This window comes from Carassius gibelio, chromosome B14 (assembly GCF_023724105.1).
Source record: "Carassius gibelio isolate Cgi1373 ecotype wild population from Czech Republic chromosome B14, carGib1.2-hapl.c, whole genome shotgun sequence".
Classification (NCBI taxonomy): Eukaryota; Metazoa; Chordata; class Actinopteri; order Cypriniformes; family Cyprinidae; genus Carassius; species Carassius gibelio.
In genome coordinates this window covers 489,155-514,952 of record NC_068409.1, presented here as the reverse complement: position 1 = coordinate 514,952, position 25,798 = coordinate 489,155, and the positions used below count along the sequence as shown (strand labels likewise).

The 25,798-nt window shown below is 37.5% G+C and overlaps 4 protein-coding genes and 1 long non-coding RNA gene across 7 annotated transcripts; 2 read left to right on the top strand and 3 right to left on the bottom strand.

Moving 5' to 3' along the window:
• Positions 1-4,102: 4,102 nt before the first annotated feature.
• On the bottom strand, positions 4,103-6,375 carry LOC127970965 (small integral membrane protein 19). The gene is made up of 3 exons (XM_052573680.1): positions 6,105-6,375; positions 5,870-5,994; positions 4,103-4,608 (listed from the first exon to the last, which is right to left on the bottom strand). The coding sequence occupies exons 1-3, from the start codon at positions 6,233-6,235 to the stop codon at positions 4,547-4,549; spliced, it is 318 nt and encodes a 105-aa protein (XP_052429640.1). The 5' UTR covers positions 6,236-6,375; the 3' UTR covers positions 4,103-4,546.
• Positions 6,376-6,960: 585 nt separating this feature from the next.
• On the top strand, positions 6,961-9,480 carry si:ch211-175m2.5 (uncharacterized protein LOC568697 homolog). Its single transcript, XM_052573604.1, has 5 exons — positions 6,961-7,117; positions 7,370-7,534; positions 7,615-7,714; positions 7,945-8,075; positions 8,176-9,480. The coding sequence occupies exons 1-5, from the start codon at positions 7,064-7,066 to the stop codon at positions 8,467-8,469; spliced, it is 744 nt and encodes a 247-aa protein (XP_052429564.1). The 5' UTR covers positions 6,961-7,063; the 3' UTR covers positions 8,470-9,480.
• An 84-nt stretch (positions 9,481-9,564) lies between these two features.
• On the bottom strand, positions 9,565-12,622 carry LOC127970898 (uncharacterized). 2 transcript variants are annotated; one of them, XM_052573603.1, is made up of 7 exons: positions 12,373-12,622; positions 12,202-12,285; positions 12,067-12,123; positions 11,897-11,977; positions 11,575-11,673; positions 9,855-10,097; positions 9,565-9,699 (listed from the first exon to the last, which is right to left on the bottom strand). In XM_052573603.1, the coding sequence occupies exons 1-7, from the start codon at positions 12,469-12,471 to the stop codon at positions 9,673-9,675; spliced, it is 690 nt and encodes a 229-aa protein (XP_052429563.1). In that variant the 5' UTR covers positions 12,472-12,622; the 3' UTR covers positions 9,565-9,672. The 2 variants fall into 2 exon arrangements, with proteins under 2 accessions (XP_052429563.1, XP_052429562.1); XM_052573602.1 differs by having other exon boundaries at positions 12,202-12,471.
• Positions 11,320-12,498, top strand: LOC127970900 (uncharacterized). Its single transcript, XR_008156688.1, has 2 exons — positions 11,320-12,260; positions 12,379-12,498. It is a non-coding gene; the product is annotated as an uncharacterized LOC127970900 (long non-coding RNA).
• A 3,635-nt stretch (positions 12,623-16,257) lies between the features above and the next one.
• LOC127971315 (uncharacterized) lies at positions 16,258-22,131 on the bottom strand. 2 transcript variants are annotated; one of them, XM_052574212.1, is made up of 8 exons: positions 21,935-22,131; positions 20,644-20,787; positions 19,463-19,546; positions 19,328-19,384; positions 19,147-19,227; positions 16,981-17,088; positions 16,640-16,894; positions 16,258-16,486 (listed from the first exon to the last, which is right to left on the bottom strand). In XM_052574212.1, exons 2-8 carry the CDS (start codon positions 20,740-20,742, stop codon positions 16,460-16,462), a joined length of 711 nt encoding a protein of 236 aa, XP_052430172.1. In that variant the 5' UTR covers positions 20,743-20,787; positions 21,935-22,131; the 3' UTR covers positions 16,258-16,459. The 2 variants fall into 2 exon arrangements, with proteins under 2 accessions (XP_052430172.1, XP_052430173.1); XM_052574213.1 differs by having other exon boundaries at positions 21,534-21,963.
• Between the last annotated feature and the right edge of the window lie 3,667 nt (positions 22,132-25,798).

Here is a 25,798-nt window from a genome sequence, read left to right as displayed (position 1 = left end):
GGTCAAGCATGCGCCCTTAAAATAGCATAATAAACAACGCGCAACGCGCCACTGACTTTAGACTAGGTTTTTTCTGGTCAGTGGCGCAATTGTTTAATGGAACAGCAAAATAGCACCAGGGATTGTTTGCGCCGGAACACGCCTCCTTTTTTGCGCTGAACCGCCCAGGGAGCGCAAGTTCATTCACTAGTTTAGCGACGTGCTTCTGTGGAGGGAAAAGCGCGCTTTGCGCAGGTGCAAAATAGAAATGACACATGCGTCGGTGTACAAAGTCAATTGCGCTGGGTGCAAGATAGGGCCCATTGAATGATTCACTCAACAATTCATTTAAAACCGCTGACTGGTTTACAAACTAAACTGTGAACAGTCTTTATGAGTGAGTCATTGAATCATTCACTCACCAATTCATTTAAAACCACTAAATTGTTCATGAACTAAACAGTGCACATTCTTTATGGGTAATTCACTGAATCATTCACCCAACATTTCATTCATTAATGCTGATTAGTTCATGAACTAAACAGTTGACAGTCCTTATGAGGAATTCAAATCCGTTAAAGGATTTTTAAGCTGCATTAATTACAGTAGGTAAACCGGAACCAGGAACACTTCCCATAACACCCAATGTACTTTCTACATAATTAGAAGAATGGCATCTACGCTAATATTTGTCTGTTTCTCACTTATTCCGAGGTCACCGTGGCCACCAGATCCAGTCTGTATTCAGATCAGAGGGTCACTGCAGTCACCCGGATCCAGTACGTATCCAGACCAGATGGTGGATCAGCACCTAGAAAGGACCTCTACTGCCCTGAAAGACAGTGCAGAACAGGACAACTAGAGCCCCAGATTGAGATCCCCTGTAAAGACCTTGTCTCAGACGACCACCGGGACAAGACCACAGGAAACAGATGATTCTTCTGCACAATCTGACTTTGCTGCAGCCTGGAATTGAACTACTGGTTTCGTCTGGTCAGAGGAGAACTGGCCCCCAAACTGAGCCTGGTTTCTCCCAAGGTTTTTTTCTCCATTCTGTCACCGATGGAGTTTCGGTTCCTTGCCGCTGTCGCCTCTGGCTTGCTTAGTTGGCGTCACTTCATCTACAGCGATATCGTTGACTTGATTGCAAATAAATGCACAGACACTATTTAAACTGAACAGAGATGACATAACTGAATTCAATGATGAACTGCCTTTAACTATCATTTTGCATTATTGACACACTGTTTTCCTAATCGATGTTGTTCAGTTGCTTTGACGCAATGTATTTTGTTTAAAGTGCTATATAAATAAAGGTGTTTTGACTTGACTTGACTTGAATCATTCACTTTTTTTATATTTATGGAAATTATTCCTGAACAAAACAGCGGACAGTCTTTATGAGTGAGTCACTGAATCATTCACTCAATCAGTTTTTAAAAAATGGAAATTAATTCCTGAATGAAACAGCTAACAGATTTTATGAGTGAATCATTCACTCAACTGATTCATTAAATAATGCAAATTAATTCATTCATAAATGAAACAGCTGAAGGTTTTTTAGCGAGTCATGAATCATTCACTAAACGGATTTGTTCAAAACCAATGAGTCATTCATGTTATGCTGAGGGTTTGTTTGTTTGGAACTATTTTCATTGCCTGATCAAAACTATTGTGTCTAAAATGTAGTTTCTTTTTGATTGAACTGTTGTATAAAAACAATGCCACAATCATGCTTAAAATTAGTGTTCCTGTAGCTCAATTGGTAGAGCATTGCGTTATCAAGCGCAAGGTTGTGGGTTAGATTCCCCGGGAACACATATTAGGTAAAAAATTGATAGTCTGAATGCATTGTAAGTCGCTTTGGATAAAAGCGTCTGTTAAATGCATAAATTTAATTTAATTTTTAATTTAAAAATGTAGTCCTGATAAGGTATCTGATCGAACTGTGCACTACAAGTTTAGATGTAACCTAATATGCGACCTCCAAGACTGGAGGCTGTCTGAAGCTTTTTGAACTTTATAAAAAGCAGAGGGGACAGCCACATTAAATAATAACAATAATCGTAACAGGTCTGGATGGTACTCTAAAGAGAAAGCAGCATAATGCATTCAAATTCTGTGTGCTGCGGTTTCATAAACAGTTATTCCAATTCAAATGTTGCTTACTCACAGCATTTATAAATGTTTATACTATTCATAAGCATGTTGTATAAGCAGATCACAACCTTCTTGTGTCGTGCCTTTAAATAAAGTGATTCTGTTTAACATTGACCGGTTTGTGGGCCTTGTGGCAGTGGGCCAGAGACGGGGGCCATGGCACTGACATTCCAGGCTGTTTTTGTCAGCTGCTGGCCTGGAGCCAGTGCATGCGGTCAGGCCATGTTTACATCTGTCTGGGCTTCAAGCAGCCACAGGTCTCAGAACAGCACTGTGGATTGAGACAGAGCAGAGGACGACACCCAGACTGTAAACATCAACCATACGCTGATGAACGTGTTGAAATCCAGCGGCCATGAACGTTGCTCCTCAATCCTGCTGGTTTATTTTTCCTCTGGTTTATTGATTTTTTCTTTTTTTTCTGGTTTGAGCTTGCAAATGGATGCAGCACGAGCGGTTAAGATCTGTGTTGATGCATGTCACGCGTCAGTACCTGGAATTCAGCGGTCTGTGTGTTTGTTAAACAATAGATGGGGTGAGACCGAAAAAAAAAAGGAAAGAGAGAGACAGATCGAGGGACAATGTGTTATTTAAGTGTTAAAGCAACAGTTCGCCCCAAACTCTATTCACTCTCATGTCGTTCCAAACCCATGTGGAAAACAAAAAGAGGAATTTGAAGAATCTTCCCACAGCTCATTTATATGTCTGTCAAGAGACAAAAAAGCTTCATAAAACCATCCGCATGACGCATGCGCTACTGGACGAATCAAATAAGGTGCTTTTTGACGTTAGTGGCACCGATAACCACCACTGGTTCTTGTGTTTTCTAACCAAACATCAGTGGCGTCAAACCTGTCACCTTATTCCTTATTTGTTTTTCGAGCTTTTGTTATTTTTCTCACACCAGCTATTGACTTCAGGGGACTGTGGATATAGCACATGAGTCATATGGACTGCTGTTATGATGCTTATTGATGCTTGGCCGGTTTGGAAAAAGCTGCGTGAAGATTCTTCTAAAACTCTCTGTTTGTGTTCTAACGGCGCAAACTTGGCAACGAGACTCTCAGGGTTTAATAGAAAAGGCAAAAGCAGATATCCTGTAGAATAAAATTAGGATTATTGTAGGTTGAAAAATGATAAAGAGAAGAGTTTGTTCATCTTATTTCCATAGAGACCAGTGGGAAAGCACAAGAGGAAGCAGCGGGAGGGGGAGGCAGATGACTAAGGCATCATTTCTTTAGCGTTCTGTGATTCATCTGGGGAAATGATAGCACGGCGGATCAGAAGCTAGAGGATGATGGATGAGTGACATGAAAGAAAGACCAAAAAAAAAGAACTAAAGCAACTAAAACAAAAGCGAGACCGGCCAGGATTGTGATTCTCTCTCACACCTTTTAACTTTTTATTTCTCACTCCATGTTTTTCATTTCGCACTTCTCTATCACTTGGACTCGTTTACTGCACTTAGTTCATCCGATGTTTTTGAAACGAGAAAAGAAACTACATTTTAACACTTGAAAAAACAAAAAGTGAGAGGTGATTGCCCATAAAAGAGTCATCAGAATGATCCCATGGCATTTTATATGTTTGCTAATGTGTTTTGGACAGTTGCTAGGTGGTTACTTAATATCCCAAATCATATGACGTTCCCCTCCTCCATGCTCCATGATATTCTGATTTATGAATATAATTCAAATACTTCCTTAAATGTAAATCTTTGGGATTTTTGCCCCCATGTTAGTGCATGTCATCACTACTTCCAGTGAAGTGCGGTCAGGACAGGACAAAGCATTGCTGATACAACCTTCACACTAAAGCTGTTTAAAGCTGCTGGAACTTATTTCTAGAACATTGTATCGACTACAGTTAATAATGTATTAATATAGAGTGGGGGAAGCGCTTTCTTACCACAGTTTGCTATGGATACATACTGGCAAATGTTAAAAATTAAGACTCAGTAATATGTTTTTAATATTAACATCTTTATTTTAAGCAGGTTCATATTTTACAGCCTATAACAACTGACATGCATGTCATCTAGCACTAGAGGGCAATATGAGACATCTGAAAAAAGGTACCTAGAATCAGAGTATGGTATTCTCAACATCTTCACTTTCAAAAGCTTAAATAGAATTTTGCAACAATGTTTTTGAGGACAGGTAAAGTGTTTGGATGCAGATCCCAAACAGTGATCAACCTTATGGCACACAATGTGTTTGTCACTCATATGAAACACTGAAATATTATACATCCTATTTCACTTCCAACACCAGAGAGCAGTCTGTTTCACAGTCCATCGATGCTCTTAAAGGAAAATCATATCACAAGGTGATAAAAACAGCACTTCTGAATGACTGAGAGGTATGAAGTGAGCATTAGTGTGTGAAGAGCGCCTCCTCTGGTCAGATCACTCCATCGACAGCTGCACACTGTCTGACTGCTGCTGCTGCTGCTGCTCATATTTACGAGCTGGAAAGACACAAAAGAAGCATTTGAAAAAAAATATTGGTAACAATCGTACAATCCTATTATTAAAACAAAAAATTAACCGTGTCATGATATTCTCTTCAGGGTTTTTTGTTCAATTAATGTTTTGCACAGATCAACTTCATCTAAAAAAAGTTTCCAAATAATTTTCACAATTTTGACAAACCCTGACCTGTTGAGAAATGGACACGTGATAAACAAGTGTGAAATGAGTTTGGCATAATTAGATTTTTTATATATATGCTTTAAGTCTCTCGTGCTCACCAAAGCTGCTTATAACATAACTGTTTTCTATTGTAATATATTTTAATATATGTCATTTATTCCTCTGATGCAAAGCTGAATTTCCTGCATCATTTCTCCAGTCTTCAGTGTCACATGGTCCTTCAGAAAACATTTTAATATGCTGATTTTATGCTCAGTTATCAATTATGGCTTTTATTATGTGGTTCTTGCTACATAAATGTTAAATACAATTTCTGCTGCATAATATTTTTGTGGAAACAGTCACACACCTTTTTCAGGATTCTTTGATGAATAATGTTTAAAAGAACAGCATTTCTTTCAAATACATTTTTTGAAACATTATAAATGTCTTTACTATCAGTTTAATGTGTCCTTGCTGAATAAAAGTTTGTTTATTTCTATCTTTCTTTTTATTGTACTTACTCCAATCTTCTGTATCATGGTTTCCACAAAAATATTAAGCAGCACATGTTTTTCAACACCGTAATAAATGTTTCTTGAGTAGCAAATCAGCTTACTGCAATGATTTCTGAAGACTGGAGCAATGATGATGAAAAGTCAGGAATAAATGACATGTTAAAATATTCTAATAGAGACAGAGAGAGAGAGAGAGAGAGAGAGAGCGATAGATAGATAGATAGATAGATAGATAGATAGATAGATAGATAGATAGATCAAATGCAACAATGTTATTATTTTATATTTGATGTATTTCAAAAGGATATTAAAATGATATTAATAATTAACTAATAGAACCTAATGCATATACAGTAGAAGGTCTATAATAACAATTTAATATAGTATATCCTTCACACAGAAGCTGTCTCTATCTAATAGGGGTTTTGTTTTTATTTTTATTATTTGGTGTATAGCAACAATAAGTGTACCAACTTGGTGATATTGTGATAGGAACTATGATAAATGTTCCATGGTATATTTTCCAAAGGACAAAAAGACGGACAGTTTTTAAACAGAAATAGAGATGATCTCAGCCCACCGAGTGAGTACATCTCCAGCTGCTGTCTGAGCCGGACCTTCTGCAGACTGTCGTAGAAGTTGTGCTCCGAGGAGCTGCTCGCTGCTGGAGGAAGAGTGAAGATCCGCATTATCTTCCGCTTGTTTCTGGATGAAAACAGAAGACACTCATGGTTAACATTAGAGGAGACGTCTGGTGTTTACAAGTTCAACTGTTATCGTGTTAGTAATGAATATGAAACTGAATGCACGCTTACTTTCTGGCGTACATCAGCAGGGCGAAACTGACCAGAATGACCAGCAGGTAAACATTAGTGGCCTCGTTCCAGGCTTCATGAACCGAATAATCCAGAGACACCTCATCTGACATCACCCCGTGGCCACCCATAATCAGATTAGTGTGCGTTTATATAAAATGTGAAAATATGCCGAAGAAATTCTAATATAAGATGGATAAGAATTTAACAGAAAACGGCAACCCCCCAAAAACATTACAGTCAGTTTCGCATGAGTGCGTTTAAAGAAGAAGAGAACTTCAAAATAAAGGTCCCTGCGCAGACCTTTTATCACTAGGGAATTAATTAAACTTTTATATATCTGAATAATAATACAACAGTTATTAATTGTTGTTATTATTATTGTTGTTGTTGTTCGGCTCTAGCGTTAAGCAACTGAATTCTCCAGCATCCAATATTAACGATATATTATATTAATGTTAAAATATTTGAAATTAATTGAATTATTTTATTTCAAAGCTTGATTAATATAATTATATTCTTATTTTGTATTTACAAATATTAATCAAATAACAAAATTGCAATATTTTATTGACAATGTCATATTTTTATACATGTTATTTATATGTTTTCTACAGTTGAATATAAAAATAATTCGAGATCTTTTGTGTTTTTAAAATGTTTTTTATTTATTTATTTTATTTTCCTTTCTCTCTTTCTCACGCATAAAGATGCTTTTACTTTGACGCTACACTTCCGTGGTGTCTCTTATTATGCTTTGCTTCTCGTTTCCTTCAGCGGTGTAAACAGGAAATAAAATGTAACTCCACGGGATGGTTTCATTGGTCGAATGTTCGTGAGGCGTGTCAGAATATGACTCTCTGATTGGTTGCGCTTTTAGCGCATATGACTCTGAACCAGCCACTGCTCGAGATATAAACACACGGAACACATCGTCCTTTATACGATAAAGTTTAACAATGTCGTTACGAAGCGTTTTGAAGCTTAGCCTCCGCTCAAATTTGGGGTTATTGGTAAGGTTTTTAAATGAGCTAGTACTCTGAACTGTGAATTATTCAGATATCGCTTCAAAGCAGCAGTAAATCTAATGTCATGCAAGAAAGCATGCGTGCAGCTGTACATCTGTCTGTCACTGCATTATAATCATAAACATACATATCGTTCTGCACTGAAGAGTTGAACTTGGAAACTGACATCAAGTTGTTTATTAGTATGAAATGATATAATACATGTAACATTATTAAAACAAGCCCTGTCCTTCGCAGTACTCACTTTCCCCAGCAAGCAGAGTAGTTGTGAAAACAGCAGCGAGTCACACAAGACACAGCAGCAGCAGCAGAGGGTCAGAGGTCATCAGCCGGTACCCAGTGCCAAACAAGAAGAACCTGCCATTTGATATCGTGGAGCTGATGGAGGAGGTCGAACAGAAGGTTTACATATCTTAATTTACTCAAAAAATATGAAGACGTTTGTGTCAGTACTAATAGAAGATGTCCATTTTCATCTACAGGGAGGGTTTTTGCCCAATGTCTTCAAGGTTCTCGCCCATCGTCCTGCTGAATTTCGGGCTTTCTTCTCTTATTATAATGCCCTCATGAACAAAGAAAGTGGTATGACCTTTTATCCATGCTTAATGGTCACTAGTAGATTTTTCAGTGAAATTTAATCAGTTTTTATAGTTTCTTATTAGTTTCAAAAACATGGTGAGATAGGAGACCTACAGTCTAGAACTTATTTCATTCATTGCTTTTAATTCAAATTTGATGTTATATGTAGATAACTTAATGCTTTAAGGGATCAGGGTGTGATAATAATGTGGTTTATTTTACTTGAGTTACAGGTGGTCTGTCAAAAGCGGACCGGGAGCTGATTGTTGTTGCGACCAGTGCTCACAATCACTGCTTGTATTGTGTGGTATCCCACAGTGCATTGCACCGCATCTATTCCAAAAAACCTATGCTGGCTGATCAGGTACCTAAAACTTTAGCAAAACATACTGTTAAACTGTTCACCACCCTCTCAGACTCAGTATTCCTAGAATATTATAGATAATGTGTGTCTGGTCGCACAGGTTGCAGTTAATTACAGGGTTGCGGAGCTGAGCGCGCGTGAGAAGGCCATGCTGGACTTTGCTCTGACAGTCTGCAGGAGTGAAACCGTAACTGAAGAACATCTCAGCACGCTGGAGGCTCATGGATTTGACCGAGAGGATATTTGGGACATTGCTGCCATTGCTGCCTTCTTTGCTCTGTCGAACCGCATGGCCCATCTGACTGACATGAGACCTAACGCAGAGTTTTACAACATGGGGAGAGTGCCGAGAGACAAAGAAAAAGCCTCTGATGGGCAAGCCAAGGACAAATAGACTCTTAGTTATATTATCTATAATATAAAAGTATTAAATAATCATTAAGAGGATTGTTAAAACACTGTTTTGCTAAATATCACCCAAAGTTCTTTCTGTAACCCTTTAACAAATGTTTGCACGCTTAGCTTTTAAGCTTCTTTGATACACACTGTTTTTTCCATTAGTCTTCTCAATGAGAAATGTATCTTTTTAGTTTACTTAAATTAGTTAATATTTATTAAAAAGAGAGAGAGATCTGAATATCACAAATATCTATAACATTTTTTTTTTTTTTGATTGAGTACTTTATTGAACAACAACAATCAACACGAAGTGTTCAAAAGGATAAAAACACAAAAAGCCCATAGGCTTATTTCCATTGTGGTCCTTAAGATGTAGACATACAGCTGTGAGCGGGGTTATTATCTAAAAATGAAACCGTGATAAAACATTAGAAATGTTGGACATGAGCTTTAGCTGAAATAAAATAAAATGATATGATATATCTAAACTTGAACTTCTTTTATTATTTTCATTTAGTTTAACTTGAAGTACTGAAGTATCAAACTAAATTATCTCAAATGAAAACTATGTTGACAATACAATTTTTAAACAACAAAATCTACCAAAAAGGACGGAAACAAAAACGAAACTTAACTGAAGCTATAAAAGCTTAAATTACAATTAAAACGAAAACATGAATTCAAGATATTAACAATGACTGTAATAGTATCTCAGCTATAGTAAAATAACTGTTTAGTTTGGATACGGTTATACATGATTCAGATAATCATCTAATTTATAGGTTATGTACACATTTTAGTTGCAGTTAAGTTTATTAGCTTAAGTGAATAATAGAGCTGCAGATCAGGCCAACAATGAATTATTTTTACCATTAAAAACCTAATTTACCATTAAACATTTTTAGAGAAAAACAATCGTAATAAAATGGAAAACCCCTCATGCACATTAAACTTATGTAGTTGTTTTTAAAATAGTCTTACTTTAACATTAAACAGTTTTGCGTGACTTTTGACTTCACTGGTTTTATTAGGTTTTATGTGACAACATTCCTTTACAACAAGCACTCACAGATTTGATTTTCAAAAATAATTTATTTGTTTCGTCGTAATATTATTTATAAATTTACACATTTATACAAATATTTTTTGGTTTTCCATCTCCCATGATCCAATGTGTAAACACCGACTGAGATCTGGTTCATCTTCTGGTCTGTAAATCTTCATACTGCAATAACAAACCACAGTGTATCAGAGCGGTGCAGTACAACAGTTAAAGCATGTTAGCAAGTAATTCTGAGTGTTTAAAGGTTTTAAATTGGTATGAACCATTATAAGTTATGAATAGATTTCCTGGCATTATTTAGAAATGCTCATAGTTACCTCATATGCTGGTGGAGGAGCGCTTGGGACTGAACTGTAGTTTGGTGGAGGTGCAGCTGAGATCTGGTCATAGGCTGGTGGAGGTATATCTAGGACCGGACTGTAGTTTGGCAGAGGTGCAGCCAGCACATACATGACTGAACTAAAGGACTGTACCACTACAGACGGGTCCGGCTGGCCCATGAACACAACATGGTTGACAGGCAAATCTGCGTTCATGTAACTGATCTCGACACGTCTTGACTGAGAGAGAACCAAAGTTATATTTGTTACACATCTTCAGGATTAGTTTTTTCAAGATGGGACATTTTTAAAGGGATAGTTCACCCAAATAGCAAAATTATGTCATTAATAACTCACCCTCATTTCGTTGCAAACCAGTAAGACCTCTGTTTATCTTCGGAACACAGTTTAAGATATTTTAGATTTAGTCTGAGAGCTCTCAGTCCCTCCATTGAAGCTGTGAACGGTATACTGTCCATGTCCAGAAAGATAAGAAAAACATCATCAAAGTAGTCCATGTGACATCATAGGGTCAGTTGGAATATTTTGAAGCATCGAAAATACAGTTTGGTCCAAAAATAGTAAAAACTACGACTTTATTCAGCATTGTCTTCTCTTCTGGGTCTGTTGTGAGAGAGAGTTCAAAACACTGCAGTTTAGTGATATCCGGTTCGCGAACGATTCATTCAGTTCACCAAATCGAACTGAATCGTTTTAAACGGTTCGTTCACGAGTCAAGAACCGTTTCTGTCAGACGTATCCGATTCGAGAACAGAGGAGCTGATGATACTGCGCATGTGTGATTCAGTGTGAAGCAGACCGACACACAGAGCATCTGAACTGAACTGATTCTTTTGGTGATTGATTCTGAACTGTTTCTGTGCTAATGTTATGAGCCCAGGTAAACCGAAGGCTTGAATCAAGGGCAATCATCGCCAATGACGCCATTATGTTGAGTGCAAAAGAACTGGTGAACCGTTTTCTTCAACCGGTTTATTGAATCAAACTGTCCGAAAGAACAACCGATGATCCGAAAACTGATGCAACCAGTTCTTGACTCGAGAACGAGTCAATGTTTCGCTCAATATCTGGCTCGGCTCATCTTCAGTTCTCTCTTCACAGCAGTTCAGTCAATGAACTGTTTGAGTACATGAATTACTCCGGGATATTGGTTTGTTTGAACTCAGAGGAAGTGTCAGCCACATTAAAAAAGTTAACAGCTTAAGTCATTTGTGGATTAATGCTTATTGGAGATGCGAACCGTTTAAAACGATTCAGTTTGATTTGGTGAACTGGTTCAGAAAGATCCAGTTACATCGAATAGTCCGTTCGCGAACCGGATATGACAAACTGCAGTGTTTTGAACTCTCTCACAACAGACCCAGAAGAGAAGACAATGCTGAATAAAGTCATAGTTCTTGCTATTTTTTTTAACAAAATGTATTTTCGATGCTTCAACAAATTCTAACTGACCCTCCGATGTCACATGGACTACTTTGATGATGTTTTTCTTACCTTTCTGGACATGGACAGTATACCGTACACACAGCTTCAATGGAGGGACTGAGAGCTCTCGGACTAAATCTAAAATATCTTAAACTGTGTTACAAAGATAAACGGAGGTCTTACGGGTTTGGAACGACATGAGGATGAGTTATTAATGACATAATTTTGCTATTTGGGTGAACTAACCCTTTAAGCTCTTGATGAATCTTACCTTTGGTCTGCAGCAGCAGCAACAGAAGGATAAAGCAACAGTGACAGAGAAGATGAGGATGAGAGTATCACAGGCCATCAGGAGAAAACAGATCACACCCTGATCAAATAATAGACACACAGTGATTATGAACTAAAATATGAATCAATAACCGGTTGCCAGATCTAAACAGTATAGAGGATGGGCTATGACACATTGTTGTAGACTATCTCCATCACAATATATAAGGCAAGGCAAGTTTCATCTATGTCTGGTAACACAAGAAATAGTTTGAATCTAGACATATATTTGTACATGTGTGAGATTCAAAGCAACCACTTACCCAACTGTAATAAAAATGAAAGCGTAGAGACACAGCAGCTGCTGCCGTATTGAAACAGCTGAACATTTGTGAGGATTTGACCTATGGTACAGAAGATCTGTTTTAAGATAAAACCCATGAAGTTGCCCTCAAGCAAAAATATTACACGTTTTATTAAAACTGACACTTACCAGACATGGTTTACATGTTCTTGCTGCCGAGACTGTCAATACTCCAGTTAAAATGAACTTCAGAACAGAAATGGAACAGAATTCAGTTTTTGTTCATTGTATAATATTATTTTGGTATTCAGATGATCGACTCACGCTGATTGGTGACCAGAGAAGAGAAAAACGGACATTCCAGATTGTCAAACAGAGTCCCAGTAAGGCTAGCAATAGTTCCAATATCTGTGAGACAAAAACATAAGACTGAGTGCCTGTTTCTTCATGAACACTGAATACTTCTCTTGATGTGGAACAGAAGTGTGTTTTTACCCCCAGAGCCAGTGGCTTGACCTTCAGGAAGCTGGAGACATCATACTGCCCTCGCTGGTGAACTGGCACGGTTGGCATCTCATCAGCGGGTTTTGGCATCTTTGAAAATAAAGAGAGTATCTTGTCTTTGCACGTCTTGTCTTTCTCGTCACCCAAAGCTTACTGAGTGTGGAGAAACAAGGTTTCACTGATCATTCTGTCCTTCTCAAAGAAGGGAGTCAGGATTTACCTGAAGAGCTGCTTAACAACAAAGAGAAAGCATTCCTGTGGTGTTAAAGAATGTAGAGGGCTGCAACGTTATCCTGTCAATCACAATCATAACCCATGGGTTTACCCAGCGACACATGACCAAAGAATGCAGGTCTGAACATCAGCCTGGCTGGCTCATAATACAGTATGTACATATAGATATGACATTGCTTTTATACAACAGTTCATTAAACGAGTTAATTCAATTGAATTGATTATGTAACTGTAACTGGGTGTTTCTTCATCTTTGGACACTATGTCCCAGCCGGGGTTAATTATTAAATCACGTTTAAATTTGTTTCATATTGGAAAATGTGCCAAGTGTGCCCATAGTCAAACCAGGCTGGTGCTGGTCCATCCAGTCAACATCACCAGAATATAGGCTACTAATATGGTCCGGGGAAAAGTGGCAAAATAGGTGTGTTTATATGGTTTATAAAGAGTAGTCTATAGATTGATATAGCAAATTACATTTATTTATTCACACGTGTAACAAATCCCCTTTTACCACCTTAAGATGTATGCAAAATAAATAGACGACTAGAAAATTACACCTAAACTTTAGTAGTACAAGCTACTGTTGTAGTCAGTTATCCATCTGTTTCCAAGCCACTATATTTGACTAAAAAAAAAACAATAGGAAACTTGGGAAATTTTAAAACAGAAGCCTATTGTTAAAAGAATCTGTCATGTGACGCTATGAAAAGATATGTTGAATAGAAGTTTTACTCATCTCTAGCCATCCTCTGCCAGCCCAACACAATCTTTCTTTAAAGAGAATGTAGCGCTCAAATATATATATAGAAACCATGGAGCTGATCATAAACCTGAACATGAATTATTATATCGAGAGATTGCTTTACCTGATGTTGGTGTTGCTCTTGAATCTTGCTGTTTTCATTCTCACGTTATCTAGTAGGTCCATCTTTGTAAAATAAATATGAAAAGACTCCTCCCCTCCAGTCAGTGTAAGAGAAACTCAGTTTAAACATGTTTTGCATGTTTTTTTATTCATCACCAATTGCAGATTATTATTTCTCCCATGGAATAAAAAAGTAAATGCAACTATTTATCCCACAATTCTACAGGTTCTGGTCATATAATTATAATATCATCAAAAAGTTGATTTATTTCAATAATTCCATTCAAAAAGTGAACTGATATATTTCAAATGAATATATTTTCAAATTCAAATTTTGATGATTATAACTGACAACTAAGGAAAATCCCAAATTCAGTATCTCAGAAAATTAGAATATTGTGAAAAGGTTCAATATTGAAGACACCTGGTGCCACACTATAATCAGCTAATTAACTCAAAACACCTGCAAAGCCTTTAAATGGTGTCTCAGTCTAGTTCTGTAGACTACACAATCATGGGGAAGACTGCTGACCTGACAGTTGTCCAAAAGACGACCATTGACACCTTGCTCAAGGAGGGCAAGACACAAAAGGTCATTGCAAAAGAGGCTGGCTGTTCACAGAGCTCTGCGTCCAAGCACATTAAGAGAGGTGAAGGAAAGGAAAAGATGTGGTAGAAAAAAAGTGTACAAGCAATAGGGATAACCGTACCCTGGAGAGGATCGTGAAACAAAACCCATTTAAAAATGTGGGGGAGATTCACAAAGAGTGGACTGCAGCTGGAGTCAGTGCTTCAAGAACCACTACACACAGACGTATACAAGACATGGGTTTCAGTACCTGGTTTTGAGGACTGGTATCCCTGTTCTTAATTGGCCAGCAAACTCACCTGACCTTAACCCCAAAGAAAATCTATGGGGTATTGGGAAGAGGAAGATGTGATATGCCAGACCCAACAATGCAGAAGAGCTGAAGGCCACTATCAGAGCACCCTGGGCTCTCATAACACCTGAGAGGTGCCACAGACCGATCAACTCCATGCCACGCTGCACTGCTGCAGTAATTCAGGCAAAAGGAGCCACAACTAAGTATTTAGTGCTGTACATGCTTATACTTTTCATGTTCATACTTTTCAGCTGGCCAAGATTTCTAAAAATCCTTTCTTTGAACTGGTCTTAAAGCTGCGGTAGGTAACTTTTGACGCTCTAGCGGTTAATAAACAGAACTGCTTGCGGAAGAACATCGTAGCCGGAACTACTTCTCTCTGTTTATGTCTATGAAGAATCACGAAGGTACTGGGTTACTCTGCTGCGGTACCCCCGAAGCAATCTAAAATAGTCCAAATATAAACACTTTTTATAGGTGCACCCTATTGATTCAGGACAAGCTAAAAACATGGTTTGGAAAATGGATTCATGGTGTACTCGCTTATTATATAAATTTTTCTACATTTTGAACACAAACAAAGTTACGGACCGCAGCTCTGATTGGTTGCTTCTTAATGGGAGCGATGTATTTCTGCAAATGGCAATAGGACCACTGGGAGGAGCCAGAGGAACTTGATTTTTTCACAGATTATCTGTCTCATATTCTACTGTCAGGACATAATGACAGCTTTAACAAATATGTAAAAAAAAAAAAATTTTTTACAAAAGTTACCTACTGCAGCTTTAAGTAATATTCTAATTTTCTGAGATACTTCATTTGGGTTTTTCCTTAGTTGTCAGTTATAAACATCAAAATTAAAAGAAATAAACAATTGAAATATATCAGTCTGTGTGTAATGAATGAATATAATATACAAGTTTCACTTTTTGAATGGAATTAGTGAAATAAATCAACTGTTTGATTGTAATTATATGACCAGAACCTGTATATCTGTATGAACTTCATAACTCATAATTGCATTTTATCTCACAATTCTGAAAAAAGCTATTGTCAGAACTGAGTCATGAAGTCTGAATTGAGATAAATTTCTCACAATTGATATAAACGCGCAGTTTTGAGGAAAAAAAAAAATCTAAATTGCAAAATATAATCTCACAATTGTAAGAAAAAAGTATTTGTATCTCTTAATATGCTTTTTTATTCTTTACTCTGTGGTGGAAATAAGCTTAACAGAACATAAATTTGTTAGGCTTTGATTATTAATTTAAAGGAGAGAGATCTAAATATCTAGTTGCACAAATGCATTCATAAAACACTATAACGCAGTTGTGAGAATACTGTTTGAAATAAATTAGCATGAAAGGCTGTCCTATGCAATCAGATATTCATCTACTTTATTAATTTAATTACAGTATTCTAACATTTTTCATTGATTTTATTAGCTGTGATCTGAACTAAATAATAGAGCAGGTAATCAGACCCACAGAGTAGTTTTCTGGCCATCTAATCCCATCTTCATGCTGAAATGAAGTGTTAATGTGAATATGCAGTGTTTTGTTTTCAGGTCTTCTGAAATATTTCTGAACAGGTTATGCTGTACTAGAAGTTAAGGGCTGGAAATAGTATTTTGTGACAGCACAGGTCAAACACAAATTAGAATCTAAAATTGTCATTCTATCTTCAGACCATAATTCTAAAAATTAATGAATAGTCAATTTATAACTTGATTGTGCAAACCACTTGCTTGAGTGATGCAAATTACAACATTACTATTTAATTTAAAGTACACTTTGAACACTAAGATAAGATTTTAAATGTTAAGTCTGTCTGTAAATCAATCGTGTGCCGTTTACTGTGTTGAATTAAAAAGTAGAAAATGCACATAAATTAAGAAAACTGCCAATTTATTATATAAAATCAAATCAAACAAAACAGTCATTTGGGGAAATATACAACAAATGAAACATAATGAAAACGTAAGACTCTGAGGCATGTTTCTCATCCATTCGATTTACAAACTTCTAAAGTATAATCTTTGGTTTTCCAACACCATAAATTGTGCAAACGTCAAACATTCCGAAGATATTATTCATCTTCTGGCCTGAAAATCTTCATGCTGCAATAACAGAACACAGTGTATCAGAGCTGTGCAGTACGGCAAATACAGCAAATATAATCAGAGGTTGAGATTATTTGTGTGTATTAACCATTTTTAAATATATTTTCTGATTTAGTAGGTCTGCACTTACTTAGAAATGCTCATAATTACCTCATATGCTGGTGGAGGGGTACTTGGGACTGGACTGTAGTTTGGTGGAAGTGCATCTGAGACTTTTTCGTAGTTGGATGGAGGTGTAGTTGGTACTGGACTATACATTGGTGGAGATGCATTGGGGACGTGACCGTGATTTGGCAGAGGCGCCAGTGGGACCGGGGCCACAGCATAGGCGTCCGGCTGGCCCATCGGCATGATGGGGTTGACAGGCAAATCTGTGGTCATATAACTGACCATGACAGGGATTGACTGAGAGAGAACCAACATGATGTCAGTTATACAAACTATTCCATCAGATTTTTTAAAGCATGTTTTAATCCTTTGATAATGTTTACCTTTGGTCTGCAGCAACAGGAACAGGAGGTTACGGCAACAACAAGAGATAAGATGAAGATCAGGATATCACAGATGACAGGGATGTAGAAGAACACATCTGAAGTAACCTAATTAATAGCGAAACAGGGATTAATATAATCATAAATATGACTCAAAAACCAGTTGGCAGTTCTAAAGAGTTTAAAAGACAGATTAGACACTGTGAAATGGTTGTAGACTATCAGTGTCACAATATACACGAGGTAACTAAACCGCTTGTAAACAATATATCACGTAATGATTACCTCAGAAAAGCCAATGGCCATAAACTAGTTACTCAGCTGGAAAAAATAGACTACTCTGGAGAGGAGCAGTTTTATACATTTTTGCACTATATTCCACTGTTCCACTGCACAGGGTTGGAGCTTCTTTTGCCTTACTGCATTAATTATTTGTGGCACAGATTCAACAAGGTGCTGGAAATATTGAGATTTTGGCCCATACTGACATGATAGTATCAAGCCCAAAAGCACTTCAAACCAGACCCCCTTAAATTTTTCACTCTTTGTTATATTGCAGCCATTTGCTAAAATAGTTGAAGTTCATTTTTTTTCCTCATTAATGTACACACAGCACCCCATATTGACAGAAAAACACAGAATTGTTGACATTTTTGCAGATTTATTAAAAAAGAAAAACTGAAATATCACATGGTCATAAGTATTTGCTGTGGCACTCATATATTTAACTCAGGGTTATGTCCATTTCTTCTGATCATCCTTAAGATGGTTCTACGCCTTCATTTGAGTCCAGCTGTGTTTGATTATACTGATTGGACTTGATTAGGAAAGCCACACACCTGTCTATATAAGACCTTACAGCTCACAGTGCAGGTCAGAGCAAATGAGAATCATGAGGTCAAAGGAACTGCCTGAAGAGCTCAGAGACAAAATTGTGTCAAGGCTAGGATCTGGCCAAGGTTCTGCTGCGCTTAAGGTTCCCAAGAGCACAGTGTATCCTGCATAATCCTTAAATGGAAGATGTTTGGGGCGACCAGAACCCTTCCTAGTCGGAAGTTATAGGAAGTCAACCATCACTGCCGCCCTCCACCAGTCGGGACTTTATTGCAGAGTGGCCCGACAGAAGCCTCTCCTCAGTGCAAGACACATGAAAGCCCGCATGGAGTTTGCAAAAAAAAACACCTGAAGGATTCTCTCGCCAGATGAGACCAAGATACTTGAACTTTCTGGGCTGAATTCTAAGCGGTATGTGTGGAGAAAACCAGGCACTGCTCATCACCTGTCCAATACAGTCCCAACAGTGAAGCATGGTGGTGGCAGCATCATGCTGTGGGGGTGTTTTTCAGATGCAGGGACAGGACGACTGGTTGCAATTGAGGGAAAGATGAATGCGGCCAAATAAAGGGATATCCTGGACGAAAACCTTCTCCAGAGTGCTCCGGACCTCAGACTGGGCCGAAGGTTCACCTTCCAACAAGACAATGACCCTAAGCACACAGCTAAAATAACGAAGGAGTGGATTCACAACAACTCCGTGACCATTCTTGAATGGCCCAGCCAAAGCTCTGACTTAAACCCAATTGAGCATCTCTGGAGAGACCTGACAATGGCTCTCAACCAACATTTACCATCCAACCTGACAGAATTGGAGAGGATCTGCAAGGAGGAATGGCAGAGGATCCCCAAATCCAGGTGTGAAAATCTTGTTGCATCTTTCCCAAAAAGACTCATGTCTGTATTCGATCAAAAGGGTGCTTCTACTAAATACTGAGCAAAGTTTCTGAATACTAAGGATCATGTGACATTTCAGCAACCATTCTGTGTTTTTCTGTCAGTATGGGGTGCTGTGTACATTAATGAGGAAAAAAATGAACTTAAATGCTTTTAACAAATGGCTGCAATATAACAGTGAAAATTTTAAGAAAATTTTATACTTTCCATACCCACTGTACATTTAAATTACCCTCATTTGGATAATTCAACTGCTGACTAGAGCAGTTGAAGGGGTGTACCTAATAAAGTGGCTGGTGAGTGTATATCCAAATGAATCGACATTGAATCTAATTTGAATTGGAATCAAATCGCAAGCTTGTGAAACTGAATTGAAATTTGTGTAAATACCCAGCCTACTAGACACACACATACTGTATTAGTGTAACCACTTACCCAACGGAAAATAAAGGGAACACGGAGGGAGAAAGTAACTACCGCACAATTCACAAAGCTGAGCATTTGTGAGGTTTTGACCTACAATACAAAACAAACAAATGAATAAAATTCCCCTAATGTTTGCATTCTTAAACATAGGCCTATTGCTTCTTCTCAAGACAGTGACGTAGACACTTACCAGACGCGGTTTACGTGTGTGTGCAGCTGCGACTGTTATAGCTCCAATTATGAAGAACTGCAGAATAGAAATGGAACAGAAATTAGTTTTTGTTCTCTGTATAATGTTGTACTGATACAGAAATGATTAACTTACAATGACTGGTGACCAGATAAGGATAAAATTCTTTTTCCAGATTATCAAACAGAGTTTCAATAAGGTTATCAATATTTCCAAAATCTGCAATACAAAAACATAAGATATAGTGCCAGTAAATCCATACACACTGAACACCGGCGAGGCAAGAAGAAGAGATGTGGATCTAAATGCAGCTTGGTTTATTTAACAAAATCACAGAGATGAACCCAGGAGGAGACAGAAACCAGATAACTTTACATACAAAAATAAACACAATACTTCACAAAAATAAATGAAGACTTAAAGGGATACTCCACCCCAAAAAGAAATGAATCACTTACCCCCATGTTGTTCCAAACCCTTAAAAGCTTCTTTCGTCATTCGAACACAATTTAAGATATTTTGGATGAAACCGGGAGGCTTGTGACTGCCCCATTGACTGCCAAGTAAAATACACTGTCAAGGTCCAGAAAGGGATGAAAAGTATCATCAGAATAGTGCATCTGCCATCAGTGGTTCAACTGTAATGTTATGAAGCGACGAGAATACTTTTAGCACACAAAAAAAACTAAAATAATGACTTTATTAAAAATGTTTCTCCTCTATGTCTCTCTGCATCACCATATCGCCATTTTGGAGAATTTGAGCTGGACAAAAACTGCGTATGCTCTTCTGTGTCAGCCGCAACACAAGGATACTTTTCTACATGTATTTACACTTTGATTTAAACAAAAACAGCACATCTGAGCAGCGCGGCTGACATGGAAGAGCATACGTTTCTCCAAAATGTCGCTACACAAAAGAGATAAACTGTTAAATAAAGTCCTTATTCATGTTTTCTTCACGTACAAATAGTATTCTCGTCACTTCATAACATTACAGTTGAACCACTGATGGTAGATGCACAATTCTGACGATGTCTTTCATCCTTTTCTGGACCTTGACAGTGTAAGTTACATGGCAGTCAATGGGACAGTCACAAGCCTCCCGGTTTTCATCCAAAATATGTTAAATTGAGTTATGAAGACAAACGAAGCTTTTACGGGTTTGGAACGACATGGAGGTAAGTGATTAATGACAAAATTTTATTTTTAGGGAGAAGTGTCCCTTTAAACAAGATGATAATGGAAACAAAGGACACAGGAAATAAAGAGTAACAGGACCTAAAACCAACACAGAACATGACAAGTTTGTTTTACCCCCAAAGCCAGTGGCTTGACCTTCAGGAACCTGGAGACTTCATACTGCTGTTGCTGGTAAAATGGCGTGGTTATCATCGCAACAGTTGGTTCTGGCATCTTGGAGAGTATCTGTACACGTCTTCTTCCAAGGTTATTGTATGCCTACAGGAAGAGAATACTATATTAATCTATAGTAAATACAATAGAAGTTTTGAACCAAACTATAGTAAAGTATCAATTAATTTGTTGTAGTAATTCTATAGTTGCTGTGGTAATATAACTATTGTAATATAAACAAATGACTTTACCCCAATACTGTACTAGGTTTTTTACAACTATAGGGTATACAGTAATAATACTAGAATACACTACAGTTCACTGTAGTAAAAACTAAAGTATACTACAGTATTTATTAGTTTATCAGTTAACTAGTTAATACTACAGAATGCTCTAGCATTCATTAACAAAGTGTTATAAATATTACAATATATACAACATAATACACTTTACTACTTTACACATATACTATAGTATGGTTAAAAAACTACAGTATTTACTATAAATTACAATAGTATTTTTTTTTTCATGTGGGACATTGATCACATTTTGAACATACTGTACATTTTCTCAAATGTATATTTACAAAGCCTAGATAAGGATATGAAATAATGTATTTTTATCTTCTGAATGCAAGTCTATGACACCGTCATAATTCGTTTACATGTGCTATTTTATGCTCAGACACTTGTTCTGTAAATGAAAAGATTACAAAAATACCCAAAGATCCAGGTGACGTGACATTTAAGATCTGTTTTTGCCATCCAATCAGCATTTCTCAGTTATAATAATAAAGCGATTGGTGTATATTTAGTGTAAATGTTTTTCAGTCCGAAAGTATTCCAACTTACGTTGCTTATATTTGTACGTCGTTTCCTCTAGCGGTTCAAATCTAATCTGAATAAAAGATCGTCTCGCAGAATCGACCAAATAAGGGCACACAGTTTTACTCAATAAATCAGAATTGCTCAACTAATCACTTGAGCGAATGATTGAGTAACTCATTCTCGGGGACAGTCAGGATATGTTTATACATGTGCCAAAGTGTTGTACCTCACGTCTAGCTAGTTATTCTCCCAAACCTCTGCCTCACACACAACCTTTACAGCTCAGCTCATCTTTAGGAGAAAGTAGCTAGTTCTCAACCGTCATTCTACAGCCTCCATGCCATTCTACATATGTATGTAAAGGGAATATGTAAAAAGATCAAATAAAACACGGTATTGAGAAACAACGAGCTTTATTAGCCTACCTAAAGATGATGTCGCTCTTGTCTCCGATCTTCTTATTTTCAGTTTCATCTAGTGTTTGTCTGTCTGCGTGAACACAGACTCCTCCCCTCCAGCTAGTGCGTGTCATTGCACGCAGTCAACTTATCTGGAACTCCAAAATATATAAATAAATCAAAATCAAAAAATCCCCATCATATCAGTTGAAATTTTGCTAAACATTAAAATCTGTCGGTAAGCAGTCTTTTAAGAGAATGTGCTATTCAGGAAGTGAATCGTCTGTAGCCAAAAGTGCAGCATAAAATTACTGAAGCCGTGTGTGTGTGTGTGTGTGTGTGTTTGCAAAGAAGAAGCGGCTAATGTTTATTTTGGATTGATGTAATTTTATAGTTCACAACAAAAACGCTCTGGGAATGTGGTGACAGTGGAACAGTGATTGGTTGTTGCACAACCGTGACATCAAGGTCGGTTTATTATTATTGTTATATATATATATATATATATATATATATATATATATATATATATATATATATATATATATATATATATATATATACAATGTTAAATTTATTGGGATGTAATTCATTACAATTATATAGGGCTTTTCTAGACACTCAAAGCGCTTTACATTTTCAGGGGGTATCTCTTCATCCATTACCAGTGTGCAAAATCCAGTGTTGGGGAAAGTTACTTTTAAAAGTCATCTATTACAATATTGTGTTACTCCCTAAAAATGGAGGAACGCAAGTTATGGAATGAAGTACACTTCATCTACAGCGATATCATTGAGTTGATTGCAAATAAATGCACAGACACTATTTAAACTGAACAGAGATGACATCACTGAATTCAATGATGAACTGCCTTTAACTATCATTTTGCATTATTGACACACTGTTTTCCAAATGAATGTTGTTCAGTGCTTTGACACAATGTATTTTGTTTAAAGCACTATATAAATAAAAATAAAGGTGAAGTAATGCATTATGTTACTTTTGTGTTACTTTCACGTTACTTTTTAAATAAGATCAGGGTTTGAATTTTTTTAATATGAGAAGTTCTATTTAAAGCAAATGTGAAAGCCCTTTCACACCAAAAAGTGTGATGAATAAGCCTCAGGCTGAAGGAAAAGTAAATTCACGTCTATACAGTAGAACACACACTGTAAAAAATCATAAGTTGGACCAACTTAAGATTTTAAGGCAACCAGCTTCAGCAGATTTTTGAGTTTACTCAACTTAAAGGTCAATAAGTTGTACAAACATTTGTGCATGTTTAATCAACATAAACTTGCACGTGCATATATTAAGTTAAACAAACTTTTAGTTATACTTATTATTTTGTGTTTAGTTGACTAGGAGAAGAAGGTTCAACACTCTTCAGCAATAAAAAACAATGAAGCACAATTGTTAGTTTATTTAAAGTCATTTTTGCTTACTGGATCATCAAAGGTCAGCCGCAAATACATTAGTTAATAAAATGAGATTAGATTTGTGTTATTTAATTATTGCAGGTTTGTGTCATATTCTGAGTTTGCATTTCACTTTTTTATTTAATTATGATTAATACTAAATCTGTTTTTTGCGAGTGGGAAGAATAAATTCACATTTAGTATGTCAATAAATGGGAAAACAAAGTAACTGGTGATACTTTTTTTATATATATATTTTTTCTTGTAAATTAAAGAGTAATGCATTACTAGTTACTTGAAAAAAGTAATCTGATTACATAACTCACGTTATTTGTAATGCATTCCCCCAACACTGGCACTCCATCTGGATGACGCGACATAGCCATAGTGCGCCAGAATTTTACTGGTGTAGAGGAGACAGAGTGATGAAGCCAATCAGAAGATATGGGGATTGTTAAGAGACCATGATGATCAGAGGCCAATGGGCAAATATGGTAAGGATGCCGCGGTTACATCTCTTCTCTTTTTGAAAGACATCCTGGGATTTTTAATGACCACAGACCACAGATTTTTAATGACCATTCAGGACCTCGGTTTAACATCTCATGCAAAGAACAGTGCTTGTTGACAGCATAGTATCCCCATCTCTGTACTGTGGTGCTAGGACCCACACAGACCACAGGGTGAGCACTCCCTGCTGGCCTCACTAACACCTCTTCTAAGTGACCTAGATTTCCCAGGAGGTCTCCCATCCAGGTACTGACCAGGCTAAACTCTGCTTAGCTTCAGTAGGCGACCAGTTTTGGGCTGCAGGGTGATTTGGCTGCCTATGGGGCTGGGTTAAAAACAAAGGGAATTTGGCCCAGAGTGAAGGAAAAATGTTTTTCCACATGAGATTTCATGGACTATAAATTCTTTACTTGCTCCACTTTGTGGTAACTGAAAGAGGTTTGAATTGGTTCTTGTAATAAGTGAACACAACCTTTTTTATATTATTCTAGCAGCAGGAGACGTATGGATGCATACTGCCCATCACAGGCATCTGATTGGTTGCGGACACTGCTGCCACTTTCTGACTGGATGTCCTGATCCTCCAGCTTTGGCAGCTGCCAGCAACTGACTTTTGGCTGCCACTGAACCCTTACTGCAAAAGGACTGTCACAACTTCAGTTTCATGCTGACATTAATATAAAAAATGAAATAGGCTAATAAAAAAAAAAGTTTCAATGTTTAGCCATTCAAAAAAAAAATAATTATTACTGAATCTCTGTGTCTGGACCTCTGTATATGGATCTTTATATTCTTCTTAATAAAATACTAGCCTGAAACTTTGCCTGTCTTCATCTTCACTGGACTTTAAATGTGACCAAATACTGGACCTAGAAAATACATGGAAATTGCAGCTAATGTTGCTCCAGTGATGAGTATTAGCATGTCTGGATGAAGAGGATTGGAAGAGAAACAGCTTCCCCCCCAACTCCCACCCATAAACATCTTCCGCCTCTAGTGATGGTTCCCCCATTATTTCCACCATGGGCCTCCAGTGACTGCAGTGACCCTCTGATCTGGACACAGACTGGATCTGGTGGCCACGGTGACCTCGGAACAAGAGAGAAACAGACAAATATTAGCGTAGATGCCATTCTTCTAATGATGTAGAAAGTACGGTGTTATGTGAAGTGTTTCCGGTTCCGGTTTACCTAATTAATGCAGCCTAAAAATCCTGTAACGGATTTGGATATTAAAAGCATATTAGTATGTTATGTGTATGCCAGGTTAAAGAGATGGGTCTTTAATCTAGATTTAAACTGCAAGAGTGTGTCTGCCTCTCGAACAATGTTAGGTAGGTTATTCCAGAGTTTAGGCGCCAAATAGGAAAAGGATCTGCCGCCCGCAGTTGATTTTGATATACTAGGTATTATCAAATTGCCTGAGTTTTGAGAACGTAGCGGACGTAGAGGAGTATACTGTAAAAGGAGCTCATTCAAATACTGAGGTGCTAAACCATTCAGGGCTTTATATGTAATAAGCAATATTTTAAAATCTATACGATAGATTTATTCATCCTGCCATCGCCTTCTCCGTGGATACTCAAGCCATCAACTTCCTTCCCTCCCTCCATCTGCTCTGCTGTGGTGTTTGGCTTCTCAGGATGCTCTGCATTGACAGTTTCAAACCCTGACTGATCCACCTCACCTGCTCTAGTCCTGTCCCCTTCTGTCAACAAACAAACCCTGAAAGCAGTTATTTTAAGTCCATTCAGTCAGTCTTACAGATAAGGTTTCTCATGTTTCCTCCCTGACTCTCACAGACAGATGCGGTTACCAAGCAACCGCTCTTGTAGCTATATCAGTATCAGAGGCTGGAGTGGGGGGATGCTGCTCAATGTGATGCTGAGCCGCTCTCTCATTGGCCACGACTCCCTGACCAGTGTCCCCATTGGACGAGAGCACGTCCCTCAGCATCTCTGTGT

Excerpts from the sequence above, each read along its gene's own strand:
- LOC127970965 (XM_052573680.1), bottom strand. The coding sequence starts at position 6,235 with ATGGGTGGCCACGGGGTGATGTCAGATGAGGTGTCTCTGGATTATTCG. Across the intron at positions 5,995-6,104 it reads CTGCTGATGTACGCCAGAAA|AAACAAGCGGAAGATAATGC; the intron begins GTAAGCGTGCAT and ends GTTTTCATCCAG. Across the intron at positions 4,609-5,869 it reads GCTGGAGATGTACTCACTCG|CTCGTAAATATGAGCAGCAG; the intron begins GTGGGCTGAGAT and ends GTGTCTTTCCAG.
- si:ch211-175m2.5 (XM_052573604.1), top strand. The coding sequence starts at position 7,064 with ATGTCGTTACGAAGCGTTTTGAAGCTTAGCCTCCGCTCAAATTTGGGG. Across the intron at positions 7,118-7,369 it reads GCTCAAATTTGGGGTTATTG|TACTCACTTTCCCCAGCAAG; the intron begins GTAAGGTTTTTA and ends TGTCCTTCGCAG. Across the intron at positions 7,715-7,944 it reads CCTCATGAACAAAGAAAGTG|GTGGTCTGTCAAAAGCGGAC; the intron begins GTATGACCTTTT and ends CTTGAGTTACAG.
- LOC127970898 (XM_052573602.1), bottom strand. The coding sequence starts at position 12,471 with ATGCCAAAACCCGCTGATGAGATGCCAACCGTGCCAGTTCACCAGCGA. Across the intron at positions 11,674-11,896 it reads TTCATTTTTATTACAGTTGG|GGTGTGATCTGTTTTCTCCT; the intron begins GTAAGTGGTTGC and ends TTATTTGATCAG. Across the intron at positions 10,098-11,574 it reads GCTGCTGCTGCAGACCAAAG|TCAAGACGTGTCGAGATCAG; the intron begins GTAAGATTCATC and ends GTTCTCTCTCAG.
- LOC127971315 (XM_052574212.1), bottom strand. The coding sequence starts at position 20,742 with ATGCCAGAACCAACTGTTGCGATGATAACCACGCCATTTTACCAGCAA. Across the intron at positions 19,228-19,327 it reads ACACACGTAAACCGCGTCTG|GTCAAAACCTCACAAATGCT; the intron begins GTAAGTGTCTAC and ends TTTGTATTGTAG. Across the intron at positions 16,895-16,980 it reads CCTGTTGCTGCAGACCAAAG|TCAATCCCTGTCATGGTCAG; the intron begins GTAAACATTATC and ends GTTCTCTCTCAG.